This window comes from Myodes glareolus, chromosome 6 (genome assembly GCF_982192425.1).
Source record: "Myodes glareolus chromosome 6, mMyoGla1.1, whole genome shotgun sequence".
Taxonomy (NCBI): domain Eukaryota; kingdom Metazoa; phylum Chordata; class Mammalia; order Rodentia; family Cricetidae; genus Myodes; species Myodes glareolus.
This window is the reverse complement of record NC_142031.1, coordinates 101,165,605-101,183,613: the sequence shown is the minus strand read 5'-3', so window position 1 is coordinate 101,183,613 and position 18,009 is coordinate 101,165,605. Positions and strand designations below refer to the sequence as shown.

At 49.2% G+C, this 18,009-nt stretch overlaps 1 protein-coding gene across 1 annotated transcript; it reads right to left on the bottom strand.

The window, feature by feature from the left end:
- Positions 1–1,628: 1,628 nt before the first annotated feature.
- Adgrf3 (adhesion G protein-coupled receptor F3) lies at positions 1,629–15,284 on the bottom strand. The gene is made up of 14 exons (XM_087907425.1): positions 15,138–15,284; positions 13,814–13,874; positions 13,020–13,160; positions 12,401–12,577; positions 11,599–11,814; positions 10,233–10,442; positions 8,469–8,612; positions 8,087–8,283; positions 7,373–7,552; positions 5,082–6,464; positions 3,963–4,004; positions 3,817–3,879; positions 3,332–3,387; positions 1,629–2,232 (listed from the first exon to the last, which is right to left on the bottom strand). Exons 1-14 carry the CDS (start codon positions 15,225–15,227, stop codon positions 2,208–2,210), a joined length of 2,985 nt encoding a protein of 994 aa, XP_087763551.1. The 5' UTR covers positions 15,228–15,284; the 3' UTR covers positions 1,629–2,207.
- Between the last annotated feature and the right edge of the window lie 2,725 nt (positions 15,285–18,009).

Sequence of the window (18,009 nt, the reverse complement as noted above, 5' to 3'; positions counted from 1 at the left end):
TGACTAAACTCGGTTGACCAAACTCGAACGACAAGCACTTTTATTTGCTGAGCCGTCTCGCTGACTCTCCAGTTTTAACAGTCAATGTTTTCATCCCATTAAAAAAAAAAAAATCCATAGATCATGTAAATTAGGAAGACTGACTCATCAAATTTTTCATTGCTCTTACATATTTTCTCAAAAACCTGTCACTCCCTTTCCCATTCTGTTAATTTGGTCAGAGGTCTTTTGTTGTTGTTGTTGTTGTTGTTTTTCGAAACAGGGTTTCTCTGTAGCTTTGGAGCCTGTCCTGCAACTTCCTCTGTAGACCAGGCTGGCCTCGCACTCACAGAGATCCTCCTGCCTCTGCCTCTTGAGTGCTGGGATTAAAAGCGTGCACACCACTGCCTGGCTTGGCCAGATGTCTTATTGTCCTGTCTTCTTGCATCTTACTCTTCTGTCCCACCTTAATCCCATCCCTTTCAAGTGTCATTCACATGTGCCTCTTTGTTTCTATACATACTACCCTGATACATTTATTTTATAATGATTATTGATTTTTTTTTTAGGTTAAAGATAGAAGGGCTTCACCTTTTCCTAAATCTTAAAGGATGCAAACACAGGCTGGAGAGTGTTCTTCCATCAAGAGCTCTGGCTGCTCTTCTAGAGACCTGGGTTCAATTCCCAGCCCTCTCAAGATGGCTCATAGCTGTGGGTAACTCTAGGGGATCTGACACCCTCTTCTGGCCTCTGTGGCACTGTGCGAATGTGTTACGCAGACATACATGCAGACAAAACACCCATAAACACAGAAAATGAGAAACAGAACAAGGAAAGAAAGAATACAGGACATTTTGCTGTGTTCATTTGGTTTGATTTGGATTGGTTTTTGAGACAGGGTTTCTCTGGGTAGCCCTGGATGTCTTGGATCTCACTTTGTAGACCATCCTAACCTTGAACTCAGACATCTGTCTGCCTCTGCCTTTTGAGTACTGGGATTAAAAACTCACACCACTACACCTGGCTATTACATTGCATGTGTTGCAAAAGCAAGATATAAAGATTTGTAAAACAACTATTTCAGAGACATCTGGGCCACTTGAAAATCTTGGACCACTAGAAAACCGGTTGTTCATCTTCTCTATGAGATAGTTCTAAAGTTGCTGTCGATTTTACTGCTCTGCTATGAAACACACAGTCCACAGTCCATGCGTGGTCAGCTTTTTATTATGGTTATATAAGTAAATGTAAACTTGGAGATTAGTTGTAAAGCACTTCCCAAAGACTGACATTACCTTTTCCAACAGTACTTTTTATAGCTAGTAATACAAAATAGTCAGGCAGTCAGGCTCCTCTCTTGTCAGCCTGAGCAAATGCATTTTTTAATTATTATTACTATTTTTCTTTCTTCCAGATGTGGGAACAAATGCATTTTTATTTCTTCCCTGTTTAAGAGAGTACTGTAGAAAGTTTCCTTGTTGTTTAATTTTCAGTCATCTGCTTTAATAGGTAAAGACACTATCACTCTGGATTTTTTTCTATGCCGTGTATGTGCAACTTCATAGACCAGTAAATGACCTCTTTTGATGTATTTTAAAGGCAGTTATATTAGTAAGGACTATTATGGAATATTAGTTAAAGGTTTAGTTTATGCTGTGGAACATTTGTTTAATAATGCAAAGATGTGTTGCATTTCTTTTTATGTTGCATTTGTTTAACTCTGTGAAGCTGTGTTACGTTGCAGGTCTAAAACACCTGATTGGTCTAATAAAGAGATGAACAGCCAATAGCAAGGCAGGAGAATGGATAGGCAGGACTAGCAGGCAGAGAGAAATAGAAGGAGAAATCTGGGAGGAAAAAGGATCAAGAAACAAGAAGGGGAGGACTCTAGGAGCCATCCACCCAGCTAGCTACACAGCCAGTCACAGAATAAGTAAAGAAAGTTATACAGAAATAGAGAAAGGTAAAAGTCCAGAGGCAAAAGATGGGATAATTAAAAAAAAAAAGAAAAAGAAAAAGCTGGCTACAAGCTAAGGTGGGGCATTTATAAGTAAGAATAAGTTTCTATGTGATTTATTTGGAACCTGGGTTTTTGTCCCCCCAAAAGCGCCAAAGAGTATAGAGTAAAAAAACAACTACCAACAAAAGGACTTTGTAACTAAATACTGTCCCCAAAGAAACCGAATTCTGTCCTTCATCTTCAATGTCCGGAAGATCACAGGTCCCTGTCAATCAGTCATATTTTCTTCATAACTACCAAAAAGAAACAACAGAGGAATCACTCAGTAGTGACATTAAAAACATTTTCCTTGTGTCTGTCACACGCACTGTTGAGCACATTGCTAATTAAAACTGCTCTTCTTGTAGTTCTCTGGAATGTTGACATCTGTTTGTATTTTTTTTTCTTTTGTTATTTTGTTTTTTCTGCAGAAGCAGGCTTTTTCATCAGGTCACTAGGTAGCTTTCGCTAATTTTTTTCATGCCTCTTGCTTAGACACCAGGGGCTCTGGACTGCTGAGCCGCATGAGGAGCTGCCTACGACTGACGATAATGAAAACCTGTGAGGGTGTTCCGAATACGGCCTGGGACTCATCTGGTGGATTCCAGCACACGCCCTCACCTCCCTTGCCAGGAACATGAGCTCATGTGTGGTTCATCCCGGAACAAAGGTCGCCCTGCAGCTGGAGGACAGGGCACTTTGGCTTTCCTGTGTGAGCAGCTCTCCTCTCCAGATATTAGACCCACAAGGGCAAGTCATTCAAGGCTGGATTGGTTGGTTGGTGTAACACACAGACACACACCGACAGACGGACACACACACACACACATTATACATGAACAGGTCTGGATTTAGTTTCTCTGTTCTTGTTTGGACAGGCGCTCGCTATGTAGTCTAGACAGGACTTGAAGCAGGTTCCTCCTGCTTACAGTGATACACACCACACCTGGCTGAGGCGAGGGTTTTTCCAGATAATTTAAAAGTTGGTGTCATGGAAGGGAATCTCTGGGGTGAACTAGACCCTAGTTAATTTGCTTTGCCTTCGCTGCTCACTCAGGGGTGGCCACAGAGTTAGGTATGATGTCACATGCCTGTTCGCCAAGTACCTGGGTGGTGGAGGCAGGGAGATCTCAAGTTCATCCTGTCGGTTAGGGTGAGTTCAAGGCCAGCCTTGGTAACTTAGTGAGACCCTTTCTCAAAATGTAAACCTAAGATCTGGGGCATCAGGACATGCTTAGGGTATGCTTATTCTGGATCTGCCCCAGCATTGGGGGAGCCTGGGGGAGACTTGGCCTGGAGGCTCTTGCCGCAGCCTCTTTCCCCTCCATTACTCACTCTGCTTCTGCCCCTCACCTGGCATGTTCACTTCTTTCTTTGCTGTGTTCCGAGGTGTAGGTTTCATTTGTAGCCTAGGGAGAAGCAGAGAGGCCCAGCTGGGGTGATCTTTATTACAGCCCATCCACCTGTGAAGAGGGCATATCCATTCGGATAGTCTCGCCAGTCCTTCCGGGAACTTTGGTATCAGCTACATAGGTCCCGTGGGGCCCAACTCTTTTCCCTCCAAATGTTAACATGGAACAGAGCATTAGATGGGGGAGTCGATGAAGTGGAGTGTCACCAGCTGCCCAGGTGGTCACCCACAACCCCCAAACCCCATTCTGACCGTGCAGGCTGGTTTACCCATCTTCCCAGCCCCACAGCTGGAGAAACCGAGTCTGAAAGCTGCTTGCTGCAAAAGAGCCCCTAACTCTCCTCTCCTAGCTGAGCCCATCTCTCCCGGGAGGGCTGGAGGATGGCTGGCCACATCTCGCAGACAGCTGAGGCTTGGGGCAACTCACCAGGGAGATGGCAGAGTTGGAGGACTGGGTACTTTGGAAGCGTTTGCGCAAGGCCTCTAGTACCTGAAGGGAAGGTAGACAGCTGCTTGTGCTGATGACATTTCGGCCTCTAGGTCAGGAGTGTGGGGAGCTAACTGGGCACTCACCTTCTTGTCTGTAAGGCAGCCAAACACTAAGATGAAGACACCCTGAGGAGAGGGGAGGTGGGAAGCAGGTTAGTGTGGGGGAAGGCTCACTTCTCGCTCACCTCCTCATCTTCTGTTCTCAGACCCGTGTTCTAGTCCATATCCCATGTCGCCTCCTCAGTGTTGGCACCCATCAGCATCATTTGGGTTGAGTGTGCACGTGTGCATGCATGAGCCTGTGTGCACACTACAGTGCACACGTGGAGGTCAGAGAACAGTGTGAGGGAGTCGGTTCTTTCCTTCCACCATCTAGGGTCCAGGGATCAAACTCTGATTGTCAGGCTTGGCAGAGGCCCCTTCACCCACTGAGTCATCTCACAGACCCTCATGGTGCCGTTCGTAGGACTGGGTTAAGATTAGGCACTGACGATGTCTAGACTTTGACACGATTATAAGAAAACCAGAGTTCTTATCGTGCCACAGGACATGGGCTCAACTATGTTCATAGCAGCTTTGTTTGTCATAGCCATAACCTGGAAACAATATAAATGCTCCTCGACCAAAGAATGGATAAGAAAAATGTGATACAATTACACAATGGAGTACTACACAGCAGAAAAAAATAACGACATCTTGAAATTTGTGGGCAAGTGGATGGAGCTAGAAAACATATTGAGGGAGGTAACCCAGGCCCAGAAAGACAAATACCACATGTAACCACTCATAAGTGTCTTTTAAACATACAGCAAAGAAAAGCAGTCTACAATTCACAATCCCAGAGAACCTAGACAACAATGAGAACCCTAAGAGAGACATGCATGATCTAATCTACATGGGAAGTAGAAAAAGACAAGATCTCCTGAATAAATTGGGAGCATGGGGACCATGGGAGAAGGTAGAAGGAGAGAGGGGAGGAAGAGAAGAGAATGGAGAAAAATATATAGCTCAATCAAAACAATAAAAAAAAGAAAAAGAAAAGAAAAAAACCAGAGCTCAGAGAGGTTATGTAATTTACCCAAAGTTACCCAGTGAGGCAGTGAAGGAACTGGGATCTATATCCAAGTCTCTTCTAAAACTCTGGAGCCTGGTGATTGGCTGTGACTTAGACCACCATTTAGCCACCTCACACTTGCTACTCACCTGGAGGCTGTTGAGAATGGTGAAGATGTAGTGAGAGACCATGGAGTCTTGATCAAATACTACAGCCACGCCCAGTACCCAGGTGAGGCCGAAGATGGGCGTGAGAATAAGCAGGGCTTTAAGCACCCCCACAAGAGCTTGGCGCTTCTCCACCGGGGGTCCCTCTGACAGCGAAGGTCTTAGGAGCTTCAGCACAGCTATGCCGAGGACCAGCCCATTTACACCGACGATGACCAGCACTGGCTCACTGAAGGTGTGCAGCATAATTCCATCTCCATTCAGCAAGCATTTCCCCTCCCACAGGTATTTCCTTTGAGGCAGGTAGAGGCCCAGGGTGATACCTGCAAACCCCAGCGGGCACAGGTAGCCCAGGATCACCATCAGGGAGAGAACCAAGTACTTGGACAGCTGATGGAAGACAAAAAGCAGTTGGTGGGCCAGCACCAGGGCCTGGGCCAGCATCCAGAAAAAAGTGGCCAGGTAGAAAAAGTGACACAGGAAAGCAATGACCAGGCAGAACAGGCTGTGGTACCCTGAAGGCAGGAACGGACTGCCCAGGAAGCATGTGTCTGCGGCCAGCAAGCAGATGACCATGTTATACAGGGCAGCATGGCGGAAGAAGGCGATTTTGTTCCTGACAACAGCCCCCCACACCAGCCTGTAGATAAGCAGGCACGCCAGCAGTGCCAGGATAGAAGCCCCAACCCCCACCAGGCTCAGCAGGTCCAGGATGGGATCTGTTGGGACGGTGTGTTGGGACATAAGGATGGAAAAGGCAGTGAGATGCTGGCAAACACACTGAGTGGTGTTGCTGGTGTTGGCTGCATGGACCTGGCACCCTTCATCTGACCAACCTCCCTGACCCTGGTAGAGACTGTGGTCCCAGAAGACACAGTGCAGGGCTCCGTTCATGTCTTCGAAGTCCATGATAAGCTCCGCCTGTGTGAAGGCCTGGCCGTCTGCTGTGACGGAGACCACCAGGATCAGTCCAGGAGTGGTATAGGAGGCGGTCCACAGCCCTTGGGTATAGCTTGAGGGCAGACGGTGGTCCAGCTTTTGCAGTACTAGGCTAGTAACACTGACATTAGCTCCACTGCGGACCAGTGGGGCCAGTGAATACCATGGGATCTGTGCCTGCAGGAGGGGCCGGGTAGAGAAGGACATTTGGTAGCCAGGAGGAGAGGTGTGTCTGAGGAGCTGGCTCTGCAGCAGCACATTAGATGAACTGAAGGAGAAAGGGAACTGCTGTGGGTCCAAGCTGTGAACCAGGGTCTCCACAGCCTTCAGGAAATCTGAGCCCATCGCGGGCGCCCGGGCCTGGGCCACAGTCCACAGAGAGCTGATGTTCACATCTAGAATCTTGTCTGTGGTCGTCAGGAGATCCTGTAGTGACAACAGTAGGAGGTATATGCGATTTGCAGAGTCTACAGGGGCCCTAGGACCTACAGACCCCACCCCTCTCCTCCTTGGCAAGACCCAGGGCTCGAGAGAAAAAGGTTATAGGAGGACAAGTCTGTGGAGGAGACCGTCTAGGAATGAGGCCCTGTCAGCAGCTCCTGGGGCTTCCTGGGTTCATGGTCTCCATATCACACCTACATCTCTGCCTAACGCCTCTTCTCCCACTTGCATCCCTTGGGACCGACCGCCCAAGTCCTACAAGGGTCCTTCATCAACTCCATAACCTGTCCAGTTCTGCAAAACTAGGAATGACGGCCAGGGGCAGGGAGCAACCATTTTGAAGTTGAGAGCCACATGAGGTCTGTGTAGCTGTCACTGCAGTTTAATGGCTGACCGGAAGGCTGTGTGGTGTCCTCGCCTCTTGTTATCTTTTCTTTTTCTTGTGTTTTGTTTTGTTTTGTTTTTTTGAAACAGGGTTTTTCTGTGTAGCCTTGGCTGTCCTTAAATTCACAGAGATCCACCTGCCTCTGCCTTCTGAGTGCTGGGATTAAAGGTGTGTGCCACCACCGCCTGGTTGCCTGGCAATACCAAGTGTGCCTGAGTGTCTCAGTGGCTATTGGGTTGTATGGTGTGTGTGTTGTTCCCATGCTGTGTACCCATACATGTCTCTGAAAGTCAAGCCTCCCCACCCCCTCAAGCACCAGGCTTTCTTTACTCTCCATGGCTTTGGAGACTGGTCTTTAAGAACAGAGGAAGCAGGAGCCCACACCTGGATTCTACGATGGTCTCTGTTGGGCTGCCCACATGATGCCAGAAAGGCAGAAGTGTTCTTAATGGAAGAGCCTCCCCTCCACCCTTCCCAGCTGGCTCCCAACGAGGCTCCGAGAGCTCACCTTCAGGTCACTCTCTGTAAGCTCTGCTCTTGTCTCGGTTACCACATTGGCCAGTAAGGTTACAACGTGCAGCAATGTTTGTAAGTCAGTGGGGGTGCTGACCACGTCCACCTGCTCTCGCAGCTGACTCAGGATACATGGGATCTCTTCGTCAGGCTTTCCCTGGCCTTCCCGTAGCAGCTGACAGAAAAGACAGTGAGAAATCCTTACCAGGGAAGGGCCACATCTTCCCCCTTGCTCCTCTGAGAGGGTCCTCCAGATCCCGCCGAGGAGCAGGAAGCAGAGAGGGGAGGGGAGTACACAGGCAGTGGATGGAATGGACGCCGATGTTAAGAGGACAGATGCCACTTGGTGGTTTGAAACAAACACCCGCCTACCCCACCCCACTCCCATCCCTGGAGGACCCACTCTTCCTCCCTTGGTCAGCTAGGGGTCCAGATGAGAGAGGCTGATATTTAATAACAGGTAAGTTGGCATTAGGAAAGGTTCTTGAATCTGAATTCTAAGGGAAGGAGAAGGAGAGGCATGGAGGGAGAGAGTGAATGCAGGCAGGCAAGTAGGCAGTAAGGCAGCTGGGCAGGCAGGCAGGTGGGCAGGAAGAGGTGGATAAGCAGGCAAGCGGGCAAGCAGGCTGGAGGGCGGGCAGGCGGGCAGGCAGGCAGGCAGGTGGGCAGGTGTAGTTTATTGGGAGAGTCATAGAGGTAGCCGTTTTACCTTGGCTTTAAGACACAAGTTTAGGATCTCTGCCTCTGTGCAACTGTTCTGGACGGGTCCCCAGATGCCATCAGACCCACAGAGCCTCTTTACCATGCCCCTCTTATTCACAGGACATGGAGCCTGTGCCACAAAGCCAGCCTTGGTGACATTCCAGTCAACCACTGAGAAGTCCGTGGGGCAGGTCGTGTCTCCATCTGAATAAGGAACAGTGAGGCCTCAGAAGCCATGATATAGCCAGAGCCTTTGTCTTGATCACAAGCTAGGCAGGCCTTGATACCTGACTAGGTGGCCCGAGGCAGAGGAACAACAAAGAAGAGACCCCGTGTACCAAGGACAAGCCACTTAGAGGTCAAACGACTGGGAGCCAAGGCCCACATACCCTGGATGATGGTGATGGAGACAGGAGCCGTGAAAGGAGCCACGTTCTGACTGTGGAGGGTACATGTGTACGTGGTGTCGGCTGCTGGGCAGTGCTGAGCGGTCAGCACCAGGCATTGGGAATCCAACATATTCTGCAAGGAGACTGAGGGAGGACAGAAGAGAAAAGTGGACCATTGCTGACTGAGGCAGATGAGAGCTAAGCAAGCCCTAAAATGCCACTTCCGGGTGGTCTTTGAAGGTGAAGCGGTGAGGGAGAGCTGAATGGGTATGTCAGCATCCAACTGCTGGGGACAGAATGTGGGTTCCGCTGACGTGAGCCCTATTGGGTCTCTAGCCCTGGCACTCAGTTTCAACAGATTTTAAAATATTTATTCAGGCTAAAAAAGATTCACTTTAGCTGGGCCGTGGTGACACACGCCTTTAATCTCAGCACTTCGAAGGAAGAGGTAGGCTCATCTCAGGGAGTTTGAGGCCAGCCTGGTCTACAAAATGAGTTCTAGGACAGCCAGTACTGTCACACAGAAAAGTCCTGTCTTGAAAAACAAAAAGAAAACAAACAACAACAAGAAAAGAGTCACTTTAGTTTGAATTATGTGCACATATATGTATCTTTGTGTGGATGTGTGCATGAGCAACAGTGCCCACGGAAGGGGGCTTCAGACCCGCTGCAGTTGGGGCCCCTTGTGCTGAGCCGCCTGGCTGATCTCGGGTCCTCGGGAGAGCGGCAAGTGCTTTAATACGAAGCCATCTCTATAGCCCCCTTTTTTGGAGTTTCCATCACTTTGTTTTGCAAAAAAATAGGAAACTCAGCAATATGCAATACCCGTGGTGTGGGAGGGGAGATGTAAACAGAGGGAAGGGGACAGCACCCTGACCCCCTCACCACCACCCAGAGAAAAGGGGGAGCCTGCAGGAATCTTATTTGGCAGTTAAATACTAATGGGGGGTTTGGGGAAGAAGGGAGGGGTCACAGAGGCCCTGGGTTCCCCCTCCCAAGACCCATGGAGGAAGGGGTCATTCCAGGGTGTAAACCAAAGCTTATAAACAAATAGAGGCTTCCTCTGGGTCAGGGTGGGATCAGCGAAGCAACAGCTCCCCTCCTGCCCCAGGCCAAGTTGCTCTGGGGGAGGCGGGGTCAAGGGTAGAAGGCACTAGGGGAGGAATCCCTGGCCCTTCTGTAGTATAGGAAGGTCGCTGCCTGATGGCTGCAGTGGGGTCAGGAGGCCAAGGCATGACACAGGGCTGAGGGAGGGGCTTGTACCTCTGCAGAGAGGTATAGGAAGAGCTTATGCTTCTCCCTTCACCCTCAGGCCCCACCCAAGAAATGCAGGGGCCTGCCTGCGCCTACACCTGGCAGAGATGGGGCACAGGGTGCACCCCCTTTTTAAAGGTTTATTTATTCATGTATTTTATGTATATGATTGCTCTGTCTCCATGCACACCAGAAGAGGGAATCAGATCTCATCACAGGTGGTTGTGAGTCGCCATGTAGTTGCTGGGGATTGAACTCAGGACCTCTAAAAGAGCAGTCAGATGCTTTTAACCAATGAGCCATCTCTCCATCCCCAGTTTCCTCCTTTTTTAAAAAGAGGATATTATTAAACTAACCTCATGGAGCTTACTGCAAGTGGGAGTGTGTGTCGGAAGGGGTTCTATCTGATGGGCTGAAAACATCGTTGAGCGTGGACACCCGACTCCCATCCCCAGCTTTAGCCTGTGCTGCCCCAAGGGACCAGTCATGTCATCTTTGCTCGTCTCCTACCTTCGCTGCCCTCCCCTGGACTCCAGGTAGCAGTGTAGGCCAAGTTTGTGCGTGGGAAGCAGCAGCTCAGCTGGAAGCCAGAGGAGGCGGCACAGGAGATAGACAGCTCGTCTGGAAGCAGAACCACTTCCTTCTTCTCCAAGGGCACCTGCACCACCTGCTCCAGTTCCCACCTGAATCCCTGGGCCTCGAAGATGCTCACGTATGTACCTGCAGAGACAGACCCCCTCCATGTGGTGGCTCACCCAGGTCTACCTGGAAGCCAGCACTCCACTGCCTGCTAAGTCACAATCCAGGCCCTCAAACTCCCCCGCCTCTGCTCAGCACCAGGAGCTAACTCCCAGCCAGAAGGTCCCAGAATGGAGAACATTTCCTCCCCAAGGATAAAGGGATCTGTGGAAGGGGCTCTTGGCCTGTCCATCTTAGTGCTGATGAGATATAAGAAATATCTTATCTATAAGATATAAGATAAAGAGAAGGAAGATTACTGGATCTACTACTAGCTTTAAATATTTTACATTGGATTGGACTTTTGTATATCGCAAACAAATTTGTATATTGATACAAATTTGAGATTAATTTTGTTAAAACACTGTACATACATTTCTAAATTTTGTTCAAGGTATTGGACCTACACAGTGTATTTAACAAGATAATGCAAATTTCTAGTTCTTTAAAGTTATTACCAACAATTTAGGATAATAAGGAAATGCAAGTTAGTAATTAGTCACCTATTACAATTAAACTTACAGTCATATTAGGTATATTTTCAAGGTCAAAAGAGATATAGTTTAGATAGATTGTCTTCTAACACTTCAGAGATCTAGAGATGTTTAATAATCTAAGTTCTTTTCTTTGTTTTGTCTTGTTTTCGAGGCAAGGTTTCTCTGTAACTTTGGAGCCTGTCCTGGAACTCGCTCCTGTACGCCAGGCTGACTTCGAACTCACACATATCCCCTCCTTTTGTTTGTGTTTTTACATCTTCGTGCATCAAGACAACATTGGGTTTTTGTGACACTAAGAAAGGGTCTTAGGGACCCCAGACTACAGTGCAAACAGCTGGCTGTCGTACGGAATTTTCCACACTATGCTGAGTCTCTGCATCTGCTTCTCCAACAAATGGGAAGATGGAAACGGTTCATAAAGAGGTGCGTGGGGAGAAGAGGAAAAGAGGGAAGGAGGCGTGAGAGGGAAAGGCGAAGAGAAGCAGAAAAAGAAGTGAGTGGTGCATGCCTGTTCCCTCAGTGCTCAGGAGGCTGAGGCAAGAGGATTGCTGTGAGTTTGAGGCCAGCCTGGGCTACAGAGTGAGACTCTATCTCATAAACCTGTGGGAGAAAAGGAGAGAGAAGAGATAGTTGAGGGCTACCTGTCCAGTGACGGGTTAAGCGGGTGACGCTGAGGCCCTCCTGGCCCTGACTGGACATCTGGGACACTTTTGCCCCTGGCCGTAGGAAGATGAGTTTGGGGTCCTCTGGGTTCCGCAAGTACCATCTCAGGTTGGTAGCCTCCTCTGTCTTGAGAATGAGGTTCAGGGTGTCCCTTGGCCTTTGCAGCTGGGAGTTCAGGGTCAGGTTTGCAGGAACTGCAGGAAAGTAAGAGACAGGGGCTTGAGAAAGGGCCTCAGCTAGCAATTCCTCTTCCTCTCCTCCTGAAGCCTGCTTCTCCACACCATTCCCTGAATAACTTCGCAGAACTTCATTCTTGGCCTTGCAAGTGTCTGAAGGTGCCTGCTATACCTCCGCCTTGTAGAGCCTCCCACTGAGAGCTAAAGCCGCAAGCTCTCTGGCCCAGGACTTCCATTTTCCAGGGCCTTGGGACTGCTGAAGCTCTTTCAGATAAGGTCCCCCTGCACCCCCCCACCTTTGCCCTTGTGCCTTCAGAACCAACTTCTTTAGTCTCAGTTTTTCAAGTCCCAAGTTCTGTGACAGTGGCCTTTTTTTTTTATTCTTTTTTCTTCCTTCCTTCCTTCCTTCCTTCCTCCCTCCCTCCCTCCCTCCCTTCCTTCCTTCCTTTCTTTTACCAGCCAGAGGAGAAACTGGGCTTGGACTAGATGCCAGAAACGCAGGTACAAATTAAAAGCAAAAACAAACAAACAACCCCAATAACCCAGGAAGTGTTTCTTTTCACTTGGGGATGGACACTAGTATCCAAGTTCCCACCCTTCTTACCAGGTGGCGGCAACTGGCAGTAGCCAAGAGCAGCTCCGTGGAAGCTGAGACACATACAGGAACTGATTTCCGGTCTGTGGCCAAGGCAGGTAGGATAGAGGGAGCAGAGCGTAGCGTTCCACCGGTAGCCAGAGTGGCAAGTGCAGAACTGTGTCTTGTTGTGTTTGACACAACATTCTGTGACAGAGGGAGGCAGGCAGGCTGAGAAAGCGAGGCTGTGGGACCAGCAACTGATTCCTGAGAGGCCTCAGGGTGGCTGACACTAATCTTGAGGTCCCAGGAGGTCAGTTCCACCCACCCAGCTACCCAAGAGGATTTCCTTTGCACCCAGGACTCAGAGCAGCGGAACACGCTGGACAGGGACACCCGGCAAAGTTCCTCACACTCTGTCTGCCCCTTGGACCCTCTGTTCAAGTTAGAACCCTGAGACGTGAACAGAAAGGGAGGGCTGCTGGGTAAGGAGATGAGCAAGGAGCTGGGCAGGGGAGAATGGACTCAGCTGCAGCCCTCAGGGAGAGGGAGCTAGGGAGAGCTTGCTGCATCTTGGGCAAGCTGGCTAGCTAGAGAGTCAGGAGGCTGTGTATCCTTCCCACGAGCCCCTTTGCCATGCAACTGCTACCTGTTGTTAGGCTGAGGGCAGTAAGCGTTCTTGGGGGAAGGGATGTTGAAGCAGTAAGAAGAGACAAGTTCTCAGGGAGTTCCTGTGGCCAAGATCTGTTTGAAAATTCCAGCTGTACATAACTGGAGACCAGTATTGATTCTATAGAAGCAAAGGGGACAGCAGAGAAGAGGCAGTGAGGCCCCAAGTGAGTCCCCTTTGCCTTTGCAAACTCAGCTGGCCATTTCTGGGGACACAAGCAGATGTCATCTCCCAGAGCCAGTCTAGGTACACACAGGATGCCGGTCGGCTCCAGCTCCTGCACTAGCAGAGGTGCATTCTGGTCCACGGCTCCATGCCATCGTTGCAAAGGGGCAAATGCCTCCCCAGGCCTCCCTCCTTAGGAGCTGGTGTAGGACCATCTGACCTTCCCAGAGCCTGTCCTTGTTCTGCCCACCTTAGGAGCTGGTGTAGGACCATCTGGCCCTCCCAGAGCCTGTCCTTGTTCTGCCCACCTTAGGAGCTGGTGTAGGACCATCTGGCCCTCCCAGAGCCTGTCCTTGTTCTGCCCACCTTAGGAGCTAGTGTAGGACCATCTGGCCCTCCCAGAGCCTGTCCTTGTTCTGCCCACCTTAGGAGCTGGTGTAGGACCATCTGACCTTCTCAGAGCCTGTCCTTGCTCTGCCCACCTTAGGAGCTGGTGTAGGACCATCTGGCCCTCCCAGAGCCTGTCCTCACTATGCCCACCTTGTTGCGCCCCCTGCTGTTCCTTCCTTTCCTCATCCTTGCCCATCTCCACCAGGTCCTCCACTCACCGCCTACTCCATTGTTTTGGTCCAGTTGCTGCCCAGATTTCCCTCCAGATGGTTTGAGTTCCTGGAAAGAGACACGAGGAAAGAGATCTGAGGAGAGGCTGGTGCCCCTCCCAGAGCACCTCAGGGACAGCCAGGCTACTCTGGTGTGACTTGGTCCTCTTAGAAGATCTTTTTTTTTTGGATTGAGGACAAATATAAATATCTGGATAGAGAAAAGCCACTCAGAAGAGGGAGGACAAAGACACTTTACTAGGGACCCTCACAGGGCCAGCAGTCCCATCTGAAACCAGGAACCAGGCACACCCTGGGAGTCAACATGATTTGCTTAGCTCCTTCCTGAATTTACCTCTTCCTGGGCCTCTAGGCTAATTGAAATGGCTGGGTCCAGAGCTCCGAAAGGGAGGTGAGGAGCCTGCAATTTAACCCACTCTTTCCTTTCAAAATCTCACGTGCATGCGTCTCCAAAACCAGATGGCAGCACATACCTGCAATTCTAGCACCTAGGAGGCTGAAGCAGGAAGACTTGCAGCAACTTCAGGGTCAGCCTGGGCTACAGAGTGTGTTCCAGGCCAGCCTGGGCTACAGAGTGAACCTTTATCTCAAAAATCCAATAGCCACAACCCCCAAAATAAAAATAATAAAACCAGAAGGAAACTAGGTGTGGTGGCTCCTGCCTGCAATCCCAGCACTTAAGATCATGAGGCGGGAGCGTCACTTAAGCTCAATAGTTCAAGATTAGCCTGGGCAGCAAAATAGATCTACGTATAAAACAAAAAACAAAGTAAATAAAACTTGGTGGATCCACAGATATGGATATAAAATAAACAGATGTAGATAAGGATAGGGTATAGATAAAACTCAGAGAAAGCTACAGATGGAATTAAGATCGGGGGGGGGGGTCACAATAGATTTGGAGATAGGAGATGTAGATTAGTAGATCGTGATATTGCTACCTTCCTTTGAGAAAGCAGATTGTACGACACAAGTTGAGGCTCTACCACTTCCTCCCAGACTTTCTCCCATCCTCTATGCCAATACGCTTCCAACCTGCAATGATCTTCCTCTTAGTCCACTTTAAATTGCCAGCACGACCAGAGAGCCTTTATCCGAAGGGCAGCAGGTGCCACAGGACTTCGCAGGGACTCAGATAAAGACATGGCAGGGTCCCTTCACCCTGGACAGGAAGACTGGCTTCTTGGGGGTCTTGCAAGCTCGCTCCTTCCCTCCACCTGTCCTCTCATCCCACACCCTGTGGTCCCTCACAGTCGGAGGCTTCGGTCGTGGACGCTGTAGATCTCCCCAGGGTCCTTGCCCCACTACTTACTGACTGGGCTGTGGGGACAGACGCTGACTCCAGCTCCAGCAGGGGAAGAGTCATGGCCAGGAACAGCTGGGAGAGAGCTCGAGAGGCCATGGCTTGAAGGAGTTGTCCCTAAAAGCCTCCTGCTGTCCCATGATGCAAATTTCGTGCCGGGAGTTGGCAGGGCTGGCACAGAAGGAAGGGAAGGAAAGGGTGACATCCAGGCTGAATCTACAGAGTGATTGCCACGGCCTGTGATTCAGTCAAATATGGTCACTGGGGCCACCTGGACCCCATGTGGCTCTGTGAGAGGAGTGTGCCTGGAATCCCCAAGGACTCAAGGAGGAGGGGACACAGAGGCCGGGTCACAAGAAACAATGGGTCACAGAACCAGGTTCAGGCATGCTCCATGGGGGCTAGGATACTTGGATCAGTTTGGAATTCCTCCAGGAAGCTAGGTCATTGATCAAAAGCCAAGATTAGAAAAGGAACATAGAAGGGGGCGGTGACGGGCAGTGGTGGCGCACGCCCTTAATCCCAGCATTTGGGAAGCAGAGGCAGGCGGATCTCTGTGAGTTTGAGGACGGTGTGGTCTACACAGCTAGGGCTACACCGAGAAATCCTGCCCCGAGGTGACTCAGAGGGTGAGGGGGCTTGCTGCCGAGCTCGACAATTTGAATTAGTCCCTGGAACTCACATGGTGGAAGGAGGAAACTAACACCTCCTGTCCCGTTAAAGACCCTGCCTCAGTCCCCTTTGCTGGTGTGTAAACGGAGACTATTCATTTGTTTCCTGGCCACCCAGACCTGAATAATCACTAAGAAACTATATTAATTACAACACTGTTTGGCCTATTAGCTCAGGCTCCTTATTAACTAACTCTCACATCTTAAGTTAATCCATTTCTATTAATCTATGTATCACAAGGCTGTGGCCTCCCGGTAAGGTGCCCGTGTCTGTCTCCTTCGGCAGCTACATGGTGTCTTCCTGACTCTGCCTATTCTCTATATATCTCTGTTTAGATTTCCCACCTGGCTTTCCTCTGCTAAGCCATTGGCCGAAACAGCTCTATTCATCAACCAATAAAAGCAACACACATACAGAAGGACATCCCACATCACTGGTATGTCAGAATACTTCAGGCTGGGTAGTTTGTAACAGATATCTATTCGGCTTACTGTCTTGGGTTTGGAAAGTCCAAGACTGATAGAGGATTACCATGAGGTTGAGACCAGTCTTCTGGATTACTGGTTTATTAAGAAAGGCTACAGGCCAGCCAGATGGAAGGCATACATAGCAAAAAGCATGTGGAAAATGGGCTTGTTTAGCTGGGCAGTGGTGGTGCACACCTTTAATCCCAGCATCCAGAAGACAGAGTCAGGAGGATCTTTGTGAGTTTGAGGCCAGCTTGGTCTACAGAGCTAGTTCCAGGATAGCCAAAGCTACACAGAGAAACCTTGTCTCAAAAAACCAAAACCAAAAAAAAAACATAATAATGATGATAATAATAATAAATAAAAAATTAGAGAAAGAAAAACTGGCTTGTTTCTATGGGCAAGTTGGACTCCCTCTACCTCACCATGGACACCAATCCAGAAGCCCTCAGGACTTCCCAACTTTGAAGTATACACGGAAACTTCATCATATATATATAATTGGCTATTTTTGTTTGTTTGTTTAAGAGAGGGTTTCTCTGTGTAGCCCTGGTTGTCCTGGAACTCGCTATGTGCACCGCATTGTCCTTGAACACAGAGATCATCCTGCCTCTGCCTCCTGAGTGCTAGGGTTAAAGGGGTGTGCCACCACCTCCTGGCCAGGCAGGATAAACTATTATTCACTGAACCTCCAACTCTTCTCTGTTCTCCAAGATGGACGGGGAACAGAGTTGAAATTTCCAAGCTTCTAATTACAGGACTGGTTCCCTGGTAACCTGCCCGTCACACTGAGGCTACCCAGGAGCTGTACCCATCATCTCAATAGCATATGCAAGGACGTGCCCACAGTGGGGATTCCTAGCATTGTAGGAGCTGTGTGCCAGGAAACTAGGTAGATACCAATAAAGTGTGTGTGTGTGTGTGTGTGTGTGTGTGTGTGCACACGCGCGTGTGCGCGCGCGCACGTGTGTGCGCACACATGCATGTGTGTTATGTCACTGGGAGCAGTTCTTTCTAGGCCAAGGGCATCCTAGAGACAGGGAAGTGGTGGTAGCTATAGCTGACTATGAGGCACTGACTTCAAATGCCTTAAAAAAAAAAAAAGATTTTTCCTAACACATCGCCAGGCTTGATTTTTCCGAGAGGAAAGTCTTGACTGCCGGACCGCACACATTTTCAAGGGCTGTTCCTGTACAGGGAGTTTAGAAATCAGCTTTTCAAAACAGTGTTTGATTGGACTTGATTTTCCTGTGGCTTTTTGTTTTGTTGTTGCTGCTGATTCCTTTGTTTGCTTTCTGTTATGTTTGGTTTTGAGACAGGAGCTCACCCAGGCTGACCCTGAACTTGTGATTGAGCCTCCTACTTCATCTTCCCAAATACTGGGATTACCCCAGAATAAACTGACAAACACTGTAGGATACAAGGCATTCAGATTCATAATCTATTGGGGTGTGGTGGTGTGCCTCCTTTATCCCAGCACTTGGGAGCAAAGGCAGGTGGGGTGGATCTCTGCGAATTAGAGGCCCGTCTCATCTACATGGTGAGTTCCAGGGCAGCCAGAGCTGTGTAGAGAGATCCATGTCCAAAACAAACAGGCACTAGAGAAATTACTCAGAGGCCCTGAGTTCAATTCCCGGTAGCCACATGGAGACTTACATGATGCTCTCTTCTGTCATGCAGGCGTACATGCAAATAGAGCACTTGCATACATCAAACAGATTTATGATCTGCAAAGATTGGCT